The sequence below is a fragment of the Monodon monoceros genome, unplaced genomic scaffold (genome assembly GCF_005190385.1).
Source record: "Monodon monoceros isolate NGI ecotype Baffin Bay Population unplaced genomic scaffold, NGI_Narwhal_1 Super_Scaffold_1, whole genome shotgun sequence".
Lineage (NCBI taxonomy): Eukaryota > Metazoa > Chordata > Mammalia > Artiodactyla > Monodontidae > Monodon > Monodon monoceros.
Window position 1 is genome coordinate 45,856,306 of NW_021703765.1, and position 12,915 is coordinate 45,869,220.

Below are 12,915 nucleotides of genomic sequence, written 5' to 3' on the forward strand. Positions count from 1 at the left end.
ATCCTGCATGCTGCAACAAAGATCCCCTGTGCTGCAACTAAGACCCGGCACAGCCGAAGTAAATAAATAAATATTAAAATAAATAAATAAAAATAAAAAACATCCTTTTCAATCGAGATAAATACTGAAATATTTACAGGGGAAATATCATAATATAATACTCCATTGAAAAATGAATTTCAACTTCAGCCTCACACCATATACAAAAATTAACTCAATATGGATCATAGAATTTGCCTGGGGACTTCCCTGGTGGTGCAGTGGTTAAGAATCCGCCTGCCAATGCAGGGTACATGGGTTCGAGCTCTGGTCCAGGAAGATCCCACATGCTGTGGAACAACTAAGCCCATACACCACAACTACTAAGTCTGCACTCTAGAGCCCAAGAGCCCACAACTACTGAGCCCACGCATCACAAAAACTGAAGCCCTTGCACCCAAAGCCCATGCTCCGCAACAAGAGAAGCCACTGCAATGAGAAGTCCATGCACCATAACAAAGAGTAGCCCCTACTCACCACAACTAGAGAAAAGCACGCACGCAGCAACAAAGACCCAACACAGCCAAATAAACACAGCCCAACAAAACTCAATAAATAAATAAATAAATATATTAAAAAAAAAAAGAATTCGCCTGTGAAGCCATCACGTCCTGAACTTTTGTTTGTTGGAAGATTTTTAATCATAGTTTCAATTTCAGTACTGTAATTTGTCTGTTCATATTTTCTATTTCTTCCTGGTTCATTCTTGGAAGGTTGTACCTTCTAAGAATTTCTTCTAGATTGTCCATTTTAATGGTGTATAGTTGCTTGTAGCAGTCTCTTATGAGCCTTTGTATTTCTGTGGTATCCATTGTAACTTCTCCTTTTTCATTGCTAATTTTATTAATTTGAGTCCTATCCCTTTTTTTCTTGTTGAGTCTGGCTAAAGGTTTATCAATTTTGTTTATCTTCTCAAAGAACCAGCTTTTAGTTTCATTGATCTTTGCTATTCTTTTCTTTGTTTCTATTTCATTTATTTCTGCTCTGATCTTTATGATTTCTTTCCTTCTACTAATTTGGGTTTTGTTTTCTCTTCTCTAGTTGCTTTAGGTGTAAGGTTAGGTTGTTTATTTGAGATTTTTCTTGTTTCTTGAGGTAGGATTGTATTGCTATAAACTTCCCTCTTAGAACTGCTTTTGCTGCATCCCATAGGTTTTCATTATCATTTATCTCTAGGGATTTTTTGATTTCCTCTCTGATTTCTTCAGTGATCCATTGGTTCTCTAGTAACATTGTTTAGCCTCCATGTGTATGTGGTTTTTACAGTTTTTTTTCTGTAATTGATTTCTAATCTCAGAGCATTGTGGTTGGAAAAGATGCTTGACATGATTTCAATTTTCTTAAATTTATCGAGGCTTGATTTGTGACCCAAGATGTGATCTATCCTGGAGAATGTTCCATGTGCACTTGAGAAGAAAGTGTATTCTGCAGTTTTTGGATGGAATGTCCTATAAATATCAATTAAGTCTATCTGGTCTAATGTGCCATTTAATGCTTGTGTTTCCTTATTAGTTTTCTGTCTGGATGATCTACACATTGGCGTAAGTGGGGTGTTAAAGTCTTCCACTGTTATTGTGTTTCCCCTTTCATGGCTGTTAGCATTTGCCTTATATATTGAGGTGCTCCTATGTTGGGTGCATATATACATTTACAATTGTTATAACTTCTTCTTGGATTGATCCCTTGATCATTATGTAGTGTCCTTTCTTGTCTCTTGTAACAGTCTTTATTTTAAAGTTTATTTTGTCTGATATGAGTATTGCTACTCCAGCTTTGTTTTGAATTGCATTTGCATGGAAATGCAAATCATTTTTCTATCCCCTCACTTTCAGTCTGTATGTGTCCCTAGGTCTGAAATGGGTCTCTTGTAGACAGCATATATAAGGGTCTTGTTTTTGTATCCATTCAGCCAGTCTATGTCTTTTGGTTGGAGCATTTAATCCATTTACATTTAAGGTAATCATCGATATGTATGTTCCTACTGCCATTTTCTTAATTGTTTTGGGCTTGTTTTTGTAGGTCTTTTTTCTTCCCTTCCTCTTTTTTTCTCTTCTCTTGTGTTTCCCTCCTAGAGAAGTTCCTTTAGCGTTTGTTGTAAAGCTGGTCTGGTGGTGCTGAATTCTTTTAGCTTTTGCTTGTCTGTAAACCTTTTGATTTCTCCGTCAAATCTGAATGACAGCCTTGCTGGGCAGAATATTATTCATTGCAGGTTTTTCCTGTTCATCACTTTAAATATATCATGCCACTCCCTTCTGGCCTGCAGAGTTTCTGCTGAAAAATCAGCTGATAACCTTATGGGGATTCCCTTGTATATTATTTGTTGCTTTTCCCTTGTTGCTTTTAATATTTTTCTTTGTATTTAATTTTTGTTAGAAAAATATGGAATGCTATGAATTTGCATGTCATCCTTGAGCAGGGGCCACACTAATCTCTGTATCGTTCCAATTTTAGTATATGTGCTGCCAAAGTGAGCACTTAATATGGATCATAGAGTCAAATGTAAAACTATAAACTCTTAAAAAAAAAGGAGAAAATTTTGGGGATCTAGGCAAAGAGTTCTTCTACTTGACACCAAAAGTATGAACCATAAAAAGGAAAAAAATTATAAATTTGGCCTCATTAAAATTACAAACTTTTGCTCTGTGGATGTCCATGTGAAGAGGATGAAAAGACAAGGTACAGAGTGAGAGAAAATATTTGCAAACCACTTAACTGACAAAGTACCAGAATCTAGAATATATAAAGAACTGTCAAAACTCAACAGTAAAAAAACTAAACAGTCTAGTTAGAAAATGGACAAAAGACATGAAAGATATTTCACTGAAGAAGGTATACAGATGGCAAATAAGCACATGAAAATATGTTCAACATTATTAGCCATTAATGGCTAATTTAATTAAAACCACACTTAGGTATCACTACACACTTATCAGAATAGCTAAAATGAAAAACAGGAACACCAAATGCTGGCAAGGATGTGTAGAAACTGGATCACTAACATATTGCTGGTAGGAATGTAAAATGGTACAGCCACTCGGGGAAACAATTTGGCAGCTTCTTATAAAACATGCAATTACCATACAATCTAGTAATTGTACACTTGGGAGATTTATATCAGAGAAATAAAAACTTACGTTCATACAAAAGCCTGCTATGAATGCAGCTTTATTCATAACAGCTCCAAACTGGAAACAACTGAAATGTTCTCCAACACATGAATAGTTAAACACTGTGGTACATCCATACCATGGAACACTACTTGCAATAATATGCAACAACTTGGATGAATCTCAAGGGAAGAAACCAAATTCCAAAAGGTTTCATACTGTACAATGCCATTTAAATAACCTTTTGAAGTTAAATCAACCTCAACATTCTCTCCAGGCTTTTTCTCACCAACATTTAAATGTATGTTGAAGTCTCTCTTATCTTAAACAAAATCTTAAAGACCACTTCATTTCAATTCTGCTTCACTCTCTCTCAACTTCAAGGCCAAATACTGTCATCAACTCTTAGCTTATAGTAACCTGCTTTCTACCCCACTCCTCCCAGTGTTTTGCCAAGGTAGACTACACATAGGGTCATTAAGGTCCCTTAAGGTTGCAGTCTACCCCAGTCTACATAGTCTATAGTCTAAATTTTGCCTTCTCTAGTTTAGAAGAGTTCTCAAGAATACTCATTTACTTGACCTTCAACATAGGTTTTTTTTGTTTTTGTTTTTCTGCTACGCGGGCCTCTCACTGTCTTGGCCTCTCCCGTTGCGGAGCACAGGCTCCGGACGCGCAGGCTCAGCGGCCATGGCTCACGGGCCCAGCCGCTCTGCGGCATGTGGGATCTTTCCGGACCGGGGCACGAACCCGCGTCCCCTGCATCGGCAGGCGGACTCTCAACCACTGCACCACCAGGGAAGTCCCAACATAGGTTTTAAGTAAGGGAGAGAAAGGATACACTTCAAAATACCAATAACTATCTCCAGCCCAGATCAATATCCTGAGTTCCAAATGTGTATATTCAGCTGCCTCCCTGTCTCTGTGGATCAGGAATCTGGAAACAGTTTAGCAAAGTTCTCTGGCTCAGGGTCTCTCACAAAGCTGCAACCAAGTTGTCCCTCAGGACTGCACTCATCTCAAGGTTCATGGGGGAGAATCCATTTACAAGTTCACTCCTATAGTTGTTAACAAGATTCAGTTCCTGTGGATTGTTGGACTAAGGGCCTCAGTTCCATACTGGGTTTTGCTCCATACTGGGCTTTTAACAGAAGCTTCCCTCAGTTCCTTGCTACATCATAGGACCCTCCAAATGACAAATCACAACATGCCAACTGTGTTCCACCAGAGTAAACAAATGAGGGAGTGAGGATGAACAAGACGCAAGTCACCATCTGTAATGTAATATCTGAAGTGATGTTCCATCACTTTTGCCTATCCCATTCCTTAGAAGCAAGTCACTAGGTTCAGCCAACATCCAGGGGAGAGGGTTACTTAAGGGCATGAACACCAGAAGGTGGGGATCATTAGAGGCCATTTTAGAGGCTGCCTACTACAGATTCTATAAGCATCTCAATCTCAAAAAGTCCAAACCTCAGTTATCTTGTCCTCATACTTAGTGCTTCATATTCCCTAAAAAAATGGCAGTGCCATATACTAAGAGGCTAAATCCAGAAATGGAGGCACCCTCTCTAACTCCTCCCTCTTCAGTACCTCCTCTTCTCCTTCCCCCACCCCCAGTACCAGCCAAGTAATCATCAAATGTATCAACTATGCTGCTTAAGTTTCTCCAGAATCTGCCTTATTTCCATTTTGGGCCCAACCTTAGTGAGAACTATTATCATCTTTCATCTAGACTACTTCCATAGACTCCCATGTGGTCTCCCTGCTTCCAGTCTTGATTTCACTAATCCACTGACCACGATGCAGTCTGAGAAGTCTTTGAAAAATAAAAATATGAAGAAAAAAGAAAAGAAAATCTGAATGTGGCATTCCTCTACTTAAAACCTGTATTAGTAGGGAACATTTCTCACTAGGCGAACCAAGACAACACAGAGATGGATTAGGGGCAAAAGGATCTAGGGACTATAATATTTACTTCTGCATATCAGCCTTCCTGCTCTCTTGATGCAGAGAGGCTTTATCTGTACAGAAAAAAAGATGGCCACCAGCAACCTTGGACTCATATCCCAACAGTTCTCCCAGAGGAAAAAAGCTGCCACTATCTCTAGCTAGAAAAGCCCCGAGGATGGACTTATTTGCCAGATTTCTGTCATTGCTCATCACAGGAGGACAGAAACTATGAATGATTCCGCTCGGGTCATGTGAGTACCTCTTTGGTGGGACAAACGCAGTCTGTTATTAGAAGGACAGAACAGCAATAGTCACATCAAAAGCCTTCAAGGCTTCTTATTACTTTAAAAGTATTCCGTGATCTGGCTCCTGTATCTAGCTTCATCTCTTCCCATTTTTCCACTGCTTCAGCAATCCTGAATGCCTTCCAGTTTGTGAACCATAGTCATATTTTCCTTCTTGGTCTTCCCATACGCTATTTCTTTTGTGTAAAATACTCTTCTCTTTCCCCTTCCACTTTTTCACCTGGCTAACTTTCCTCTTTCAGGTGTCTACTTAAATATTACATACATCTTCATGGGGACCTAACACCTAGAGTTCCCACAATGCCTCATATTCTCTCATTATAATACTCAGATAGGCCTTGTTAGGACTATCTACTCATAGTCATCTAACGTTCCTGCTAGAGAGTAAGCTCTCTGAGGCCACTGACTGAGTGTATTTTGTCCACTGTGAAATCCTAGGACCTAGCACCACATTTGGCAGATGTAAGTGTTCAACAAAAATGTCTTGAAATAATAAATGAAAGTGCTGGAAGAAATACAAACCCAATTGAAGGAAAAGGAGAAAACAAAGGGATAGTAAAGAATAATACCTACCATTTATTAAGTACTTGCTGTGAACCAGACACTGCGCAAGACGCTGAACATGCATTATTACCTCATTCATTTATCACATCAACACTATGAAGCAGGCACTATTTCGAGGCCTATTTTACTATTTAAAAAACGCCTGGGCTTCCCTGGTGGTGCAGTGGTTGAGAATCTGCGTGCTAATGCAGGGGACATGGGTTCGAGCCCTGGTCTGGGAAGATCCCACATGCTGCGGAGCAACTAGGCCTGTGAGCCACAACTACTGAGCCTGCGCATCTGGAGCCTGTGCTCTGCAACAAGAGAGGCCACGACAGTGAAAGGCCTGCGCACCGCGATGAAGAGTGGCCCCCGCTTGCCACAACTAGAGAAAGGCCTCACACAGAAACGAAGACCCAACACAGCCAAAAATAAAAATAAATAAATTAAAAGAAGGCTCAACATTAAAAAAAAAACAAACAAAAACCCCTGAAGCTTAGAGAATTGCTTTACATGATACATATCTAGCTTCCACACTCATGATGTCGACAGATAAGTAATATACAAAATTTATGAAATAAATTGCATGGTGCAATGCAAAGAGCAGAGGCTTTGGAACTAGAAAAACTTAAGTGAGAATACGGACTCTATCACTTTCTAGTTGGGTACCTTCACCAAGCTATGGAAGCATCCTAATCATGGTTTCCACATACATTAAAAAGGGGATTAAATACTGTTCTTAACGTTAGATAATGTACATGAAATACATGGTATAAAATAGGTATTACTTAAATGGTAGTTTACTTCCTTGTCAGTTCATCCACTATATATCTTGCAGTAGAAGCACAAAAGGAATTACACCATCTAGATTCTCAAAGATCTTACTATCCAGTTGGTGTGAGAAGACTATTAAGAATACCTGAAGTTAAAGAGACTATGAGGCTAAATAGTAAATACTCTACACTGCTCTGTGGTACAGATGGTAAATTCAGAAGAAGAAAGAGGTCCATGATAACTAGACTGGATCAGAGACAGGGCCACAAAGGAAAGAAATGTGCAGAGACTCTTAGAGGATAAGTAAGATGGAGAGTGACAGAGAGGTGTTTTTCACTCTCCCCACCTACAAGGCAGAAGCATATATTGGTAAAACCATGAAACTGCTTCCTTAATTAAAGAGCGTGGATGTGGATCATGTAAGATTTTCATGGCCAGACTGTGGAGCTGAGATTTGATAAAGTAGGAAATATGGAGCTAATAACAGTTTGGGGTCAGGGAAAGGACAGAATGAGGAAGGATAATAAACCTTAACCTTTTCATGGGAATATTGTGAAGGATTCATTTTTTTCTTCCCTAGAAAGAAAGTATTACCTCTTCGAAATGTTATTCAAACATATTTTTCATTTATATAAAAGGGAACTTGGGCTTCCCTGGTGGCGCAGTGGTTGAGAGTCCGCCTGCCGATGCAGGGGACACGGGTTCGTGCCCCGGTCCGGGAGGATCCCACGTGCCGCGGAGCGGCTGGGCCCGTGGGCCATGGCCGCTGGGCCTGCGCGTCCGGAGCCTATACTCCGCAGCGGGAGGGGCCACAGCGGTGAGAGGCCCGCGTACCGCAAAAAAAAAAAAAAAAAAAAAAAAGAAAGCAGCAGAACCCAAGGACTCTAATTGTGGCCCATATAACTTTTTGTATTACCAAATAATATCATATCTACATACTGGTCACAGCTGGCCAACCTCAGCTTATTTATAACTCATCATATCAACTGTCATTTATAGACAGAATATTTTGTGCCATATTTTAATAAACAAGTGCCATTGTAAACTTTACCCCACGTGAAAGGTCACAGTGCCCTCAAGGAAACACAATGAATAACTCCATACAAAGATGCAAATTATAATTTCAGAATCCTGAGACAAAACTGTCTCATCCTTCCAATGTGTCTTTAAAAATGCCCACTATAGGTATTTTTATATCCTTACCCTCTTACAGCTCATTACAAAGGAACCATCAATCAGTTCTATAGCATTCTTAAAACATTTTAAATAGCCAATGCGGTTTCTTATTACACCTCAGTCTTCTCCCATTACTCCCTTTATTTTAGGTTCTAAAACTCGGGCATTATTTTCTAACCATATGCTTCATGGCATGCTGGGGATTATATAATTTTTGTTTTTATCAAAATGGTACCCTTTTGGTTTAAGCTACATCAGGCTTTTCTTAAATTTACAATTCCAAAAGAATTACTTACAAAACAGAAGTAAAACTAGAGGGCCCAATTAAATAGAAAAATACTTCAAAAAATGGTAAGATTCTTTCTCGTGTTATTTTTTTTACCGCTTTACATTTGATAGATTTATGATAAAAGTGAATTACTTCCTTTCATAACTAAGTTGGTATGGAAAGTGAGAGAAAATACAGATACTACTAGACTTAGAAATGCACTGCGTATTGTCATAGCTAGTGTCTCAATTTCCAAGATACATAACAAACATGCTCATGAAATTTGAAAGATTTAAAAAAATTGGATCCTCCTGAATTCAAAGGCTAGGATCTGGACGATTTGGGGTAATATATCTTTGGTCACCAGGGCACTTTTGTCCTTTTAAATTTTTATAAATCACCAAGATTATTAAATATAATTAAAACTTGGCAGGAGCATTACTGCTGCCCTGAATGTTTTAAAGTTTTTCAGAAATATGGATATATCAATTTAAAGGAGGGTATAATCTCTCAAGGAATTCCAGTATTATTTTAAAACCAAACCAAAACAAGTGGAAATGGCAAAAGAGCAGAGATTCTTGGGCTTAAAGCCTCTAGGAGGCTGCTAAATATTCAGGAGTAAATTTTTGGACAATTATTTTTAAAAGGTGAAAGTGTTGGAGTAGATTAGTATTTTCAACCATTCTCTCAACAAAGATTTAATTTTACATCGATTTAAGCCACATTTCAGGGACGGCCATGTTTGATTTTTACTGTAATTATTACTTTTCTATATGTCTGCCAAATCCTGAGGAAGTGGGCAGTGTGCATTCAGGCAGGCTGTTACAGGCTGAAAGAAGTCTTTTCTTTCTTTACAAGTCAGACACAGCATTAATATCTCTTCTACAGTCAAGGCTACAACACACACACACACACACACACACCCCCTAGTTAAACGTTTACAGTGACTGTTAAAGGCAGTTGCACAACGGAAACCTATGAAATCTACCAACTTTTAACTCCACCGCTTCCATCCCACATTTCAGAACCGCATCTCCCTCAATAAAGGAAGGGGGCAATTTTCACACGTGGGAGACTCTTTTCTTGTCCCCCTACACTGAGTGATGCGCTGGGGCAGCGGGGTAAGGAAGGCCTGAGGGCAGAGAAGGGTGGTCAAGAAGAGTTGCTCGCTCACCACAGTGGATCCTTTCTTTACCGCTTCCTGGGCATATTCCACTTGGAATAGGTGTCCGTCCGGGGAGAAGACAGTGATTGCCCGGTCATACTGAGACGCCATTGGCGCAGGGCTACCGCAATATCCGCTGAGTCCCACACTGCCTCAGTCGAGGGGTCAGAGGAGTCGCACCTGCGGCCACATGCTACCCGGAAGTGCTTGCGCATGTTCAAGACGCCATCGGAAGTGATCACGGGGACAGCTCAGGGGTCCTCGTGGCCTTCTAATGGTTCGAGGCTGTGCGTGCGAGTCGACTGTGTTCCTCCGGTATCCTTAGTGCGTGGCACGTGTGTCCCAATTTTCCCACGCTGGTGTTGCTCCAGGAGTGGGGTTATTAAAATGACCCTCAAAGATTAGGGCTTAATAGTGAGAACTTCAAAGATCAGGTATTTTTGTTTTCACAAACCTATTAGAGAACCAGTGGTAAGTTAATTTTCAACCTCTTATTTTTGGATTCAAATTCTAAAATGTCCTTCTCTCTCTTTCTCTTCCCCTCCATCCTTGGTTATCTTACGTTACTTTAACCCAAAGAAATAAGTTATAATTTTCGAATTTTCATTTGTCCTTGCACTTGCTCGCGCTGTTTCTCTTTTTTAATTTTTTCGTCCATTTCTGCCTTGTGATCAAAATAGAGCAAATGAGCAAATAGTCCATCAAAGTAATGTTAATGATAGGAATTAAGATAATACTATTTTAACCAAAGAAAATTTCTAAAAGCCCAAATTATGCTAACTTGAAAGATATCTTCAAATTTAACTGTTCTAAAAGTCTGTATAATCTGGTACAACATTACTACCTGTGAAACAACTCTTGTCTCTTTGTCCTCATCAATAAAATGGGAATATTTAAAAACTGGTAGAAAAGTGTTCGTCTGAGGTTTAATGTATTTATAGGTATAAATAACTTAAAATGGTGCCTAGTGGATAGTAATAGCCAGGTAAGTTTAAGTATTGTTATTACTTTCCATGTTGTTTTCCATCGGGGAGGATCTTAAGCTTGGTGAAACCAACCTTAACTAAAAAAAGAAAAAAGGGTGCCCACAAAAGAGGAGAACTCCATACCCTCAATTCCAAATACTTAATTCAGAGTTTTAGTTGACTACTAAAAGCAATTTGTATTTAGCCCCCCATGCCCCCCATCTTTTTCTTTAATATTAGAAACTCTTGAAAAGTCTGGTTTTACTAAAAAAGAAAAAAATTCCTAACCAAACCAATTCACGCTAACGTTTCAAGAGTTTCTGAAATTTACAATGTTATGGTCAACCAACATTTGCAAGAAGCTATTATTTAAAAAGTGTCTTGGTGTCCTTGCTGAATAATATGATTTTTTCTTTTTCTTTTTACATGATTATAGATCACAAGAAATTTCAAAAATAGTGCAGAGAGGTCCCCTGTACCTTTCACCCAGCTTCCCCCAATGGTAATATTTTAACGTAACTATAGTACAATATCAAAACCAGGAAAATGACATTGGTACAAACTTATTCAGCTTTTACCAGTTTTACATGTACCCATTTGTGTATGTGTGCATAGTTGTATGCAATTTATCAGGTGTAGATTGGTATACACACTACCACAATCAAATACAGAACTGTTCCATGACCACAAAGCTCCCTTGTGCTGTTCACTTACAGTCATACCCATCCTACTTCCCTCCCCCAACCCTGGAAACCACGAATCTGTTCTTCATCTCTATAATTTTGTCATTTCAAAAATTTTATATAAATAAAATCATACAGTATGTAACTTTTTATTTCAAGATAATTGTAGATTCACAGGAAGTTACAATGATAATACAGAATGGTCTCCTGTACCCTTCACTTAGTTTACCCAATATGTTACATTTTATTGACTATAGTACAATATCAGAATGAGGAAATTGACGTTGGTAGAAAATATGTATATAGCTTTGATTGAAAGACATTTTGAAAGTGTTATGATGTATTTTAGCATTTATTTCACAAATACGATAGCATTAAAATGTTGACAAGGATTCATTGACCCATTTGGGATTCACATTGACACTGCAGCTTAACAGTGTGGCTTTGGGCAGGTAAATTTCACTTCACAAAAAACTAGTTTCCTGGGCTTCCCTGGTGGCGCAGTGGTTGAGAGTCCGCCTGCTGATTCAGGGGACACGTGTTCGTGCCCTGGTCTGGGAAGATCCCACATGCCGCGGAGCGGCTGGGCCTGTGAGCCATGGCCGCTGAGGCTGTGCGTCCGGAGCCTGTGCTCCGCAACGGGAGAGGCCACAACAGTGAGAGGCCCGTGTACCGCAAAAAAAAAAACAAAAAAAAAAACAAAAAAAAACTAGTTTCCTGATCTGTAAAACAAGGGTAATAATACTTCATAAGCTTGTTGTGAAGAGCAAATGACATAATGTGTTAGTGCACATAGGGCAGTGCCTGACACAGATAAGCACTTGAAAAATGTTAACTATTGTTACTAATCATTGAGTTAACTAAAAAGTTAAGATTATTCTGTAAAAGAGAAATTAGGAAAGTAGAAAAATGTAGCATGAACCCATTTATATATTTTTAACATGTATATATGTATAAATATACATTTGTAAGTATACAGACAAAAAAGAGTGAAAGAACATACACCAATTTGACAAAAGTGGTTTTCTTTGCAGGAGGCCAGGGATTGGAAGGAGAATGGGGAGACATGGTAAGGAAAGAGAAGTTACTGTTCTAAACTTTATATGTATAACTGTATTATTTAAAAAATTTTACAGCAAGCATAGTTTATACTTAAACAATAAAAACAACATTGAGAAAGTTTAATGCTTAGAGGCTTCCAGCAATGACAGCCTTGATGGTTTGAGCCAAATATCCTATTGAGAACAATTAGAAATATTGAACAAAGTATTTTTTTAAAATTATGTATGCTGACTCCAACTAGGGTTTGTGGTGCCGAGATTCAGAAGAGAAGGAAAACTCGTAGAGAGTAAGCCTAGCATCTTCCCTTGGAGGTATTTGCCTATTTCCAAAGCACTCACTAGATGAGAAGGAGACCTTTGATAAACAAAAACTGGAGTTCAAAGTCTGTCAGGGTATAGAGGTCATGAAAAACACCTAGGCTTTTGCTTGGGACTCGGGGCCACAGCCCCGAAGTAAGAGTGAAACAAAAATAGACCTGTTCTCACAGGGACTAACATTGAGCTTTGAATCATCTCAATCCATGATTGGAATAAAGCAGTGTTTCTCAGACTGTGGTTCAGAGATCTTGGAGGTACCCAGAAAACTTTCAAGGGATTCACAATGTCAAGCCTATAGTGATAACACTAAAACAGTATTTGCCCTTTCACGGTGTGGATATTTACATTCACAGTGCAAAAGAAATGGGTAAAACTGCTAGAGCCTTAGAATAAATCAAGGCAGTAGTACCAAACTGTGCTAGTAAACATTGTATTTTTTTTTTTTTTTTTTTTGCGGTACGCGGGCCTCTCACTGTTGTGGCCTCTCCCGTTGCGGAGCACAGGCTCCGGACGCGCAGGCTCAGCGGCTGGGCCCGTGGGCCATGGCCGCTGAGCCTG

General features: G+C 39.1%; 1 protein-coding gene and 1 non-coding gene across 2 annotated transcripts in view; both read right to left on the reverse strand.

Annotated features, from left to right (window-relative positions):
- Nucleotides 1-9,449, reverse strand: part of PSMA8 (proteasome subunit alpha 8) — a 31,163-nt gene extending 21,714 nt beyond the window's left edge. The window contains exon 1 of the mRNA XM_029216801.1: nucleotides 9,340-9,449. Coding sequence (XP_029072634.1) covers nucleotides 9,340-9,441 — 102 coding nt within the window. The 5' untranslated portion in view covers nucleotides 9,442-9,449. The remainder of the gene's footprint in view (nucleotides 1-9,339) is intronic.
- LOC114902390 lies at nucleotides 2,413-2,514 on the reverse strand. Its single transcript, XR_003795497.1, has one exon. It is a non-coding gene; the product is annotated as a U6 spliceosomal RNA (small nuclear RNA).
- Nucleotides 9,450-12,915: the final 3,466 nt, after the last annotated feature.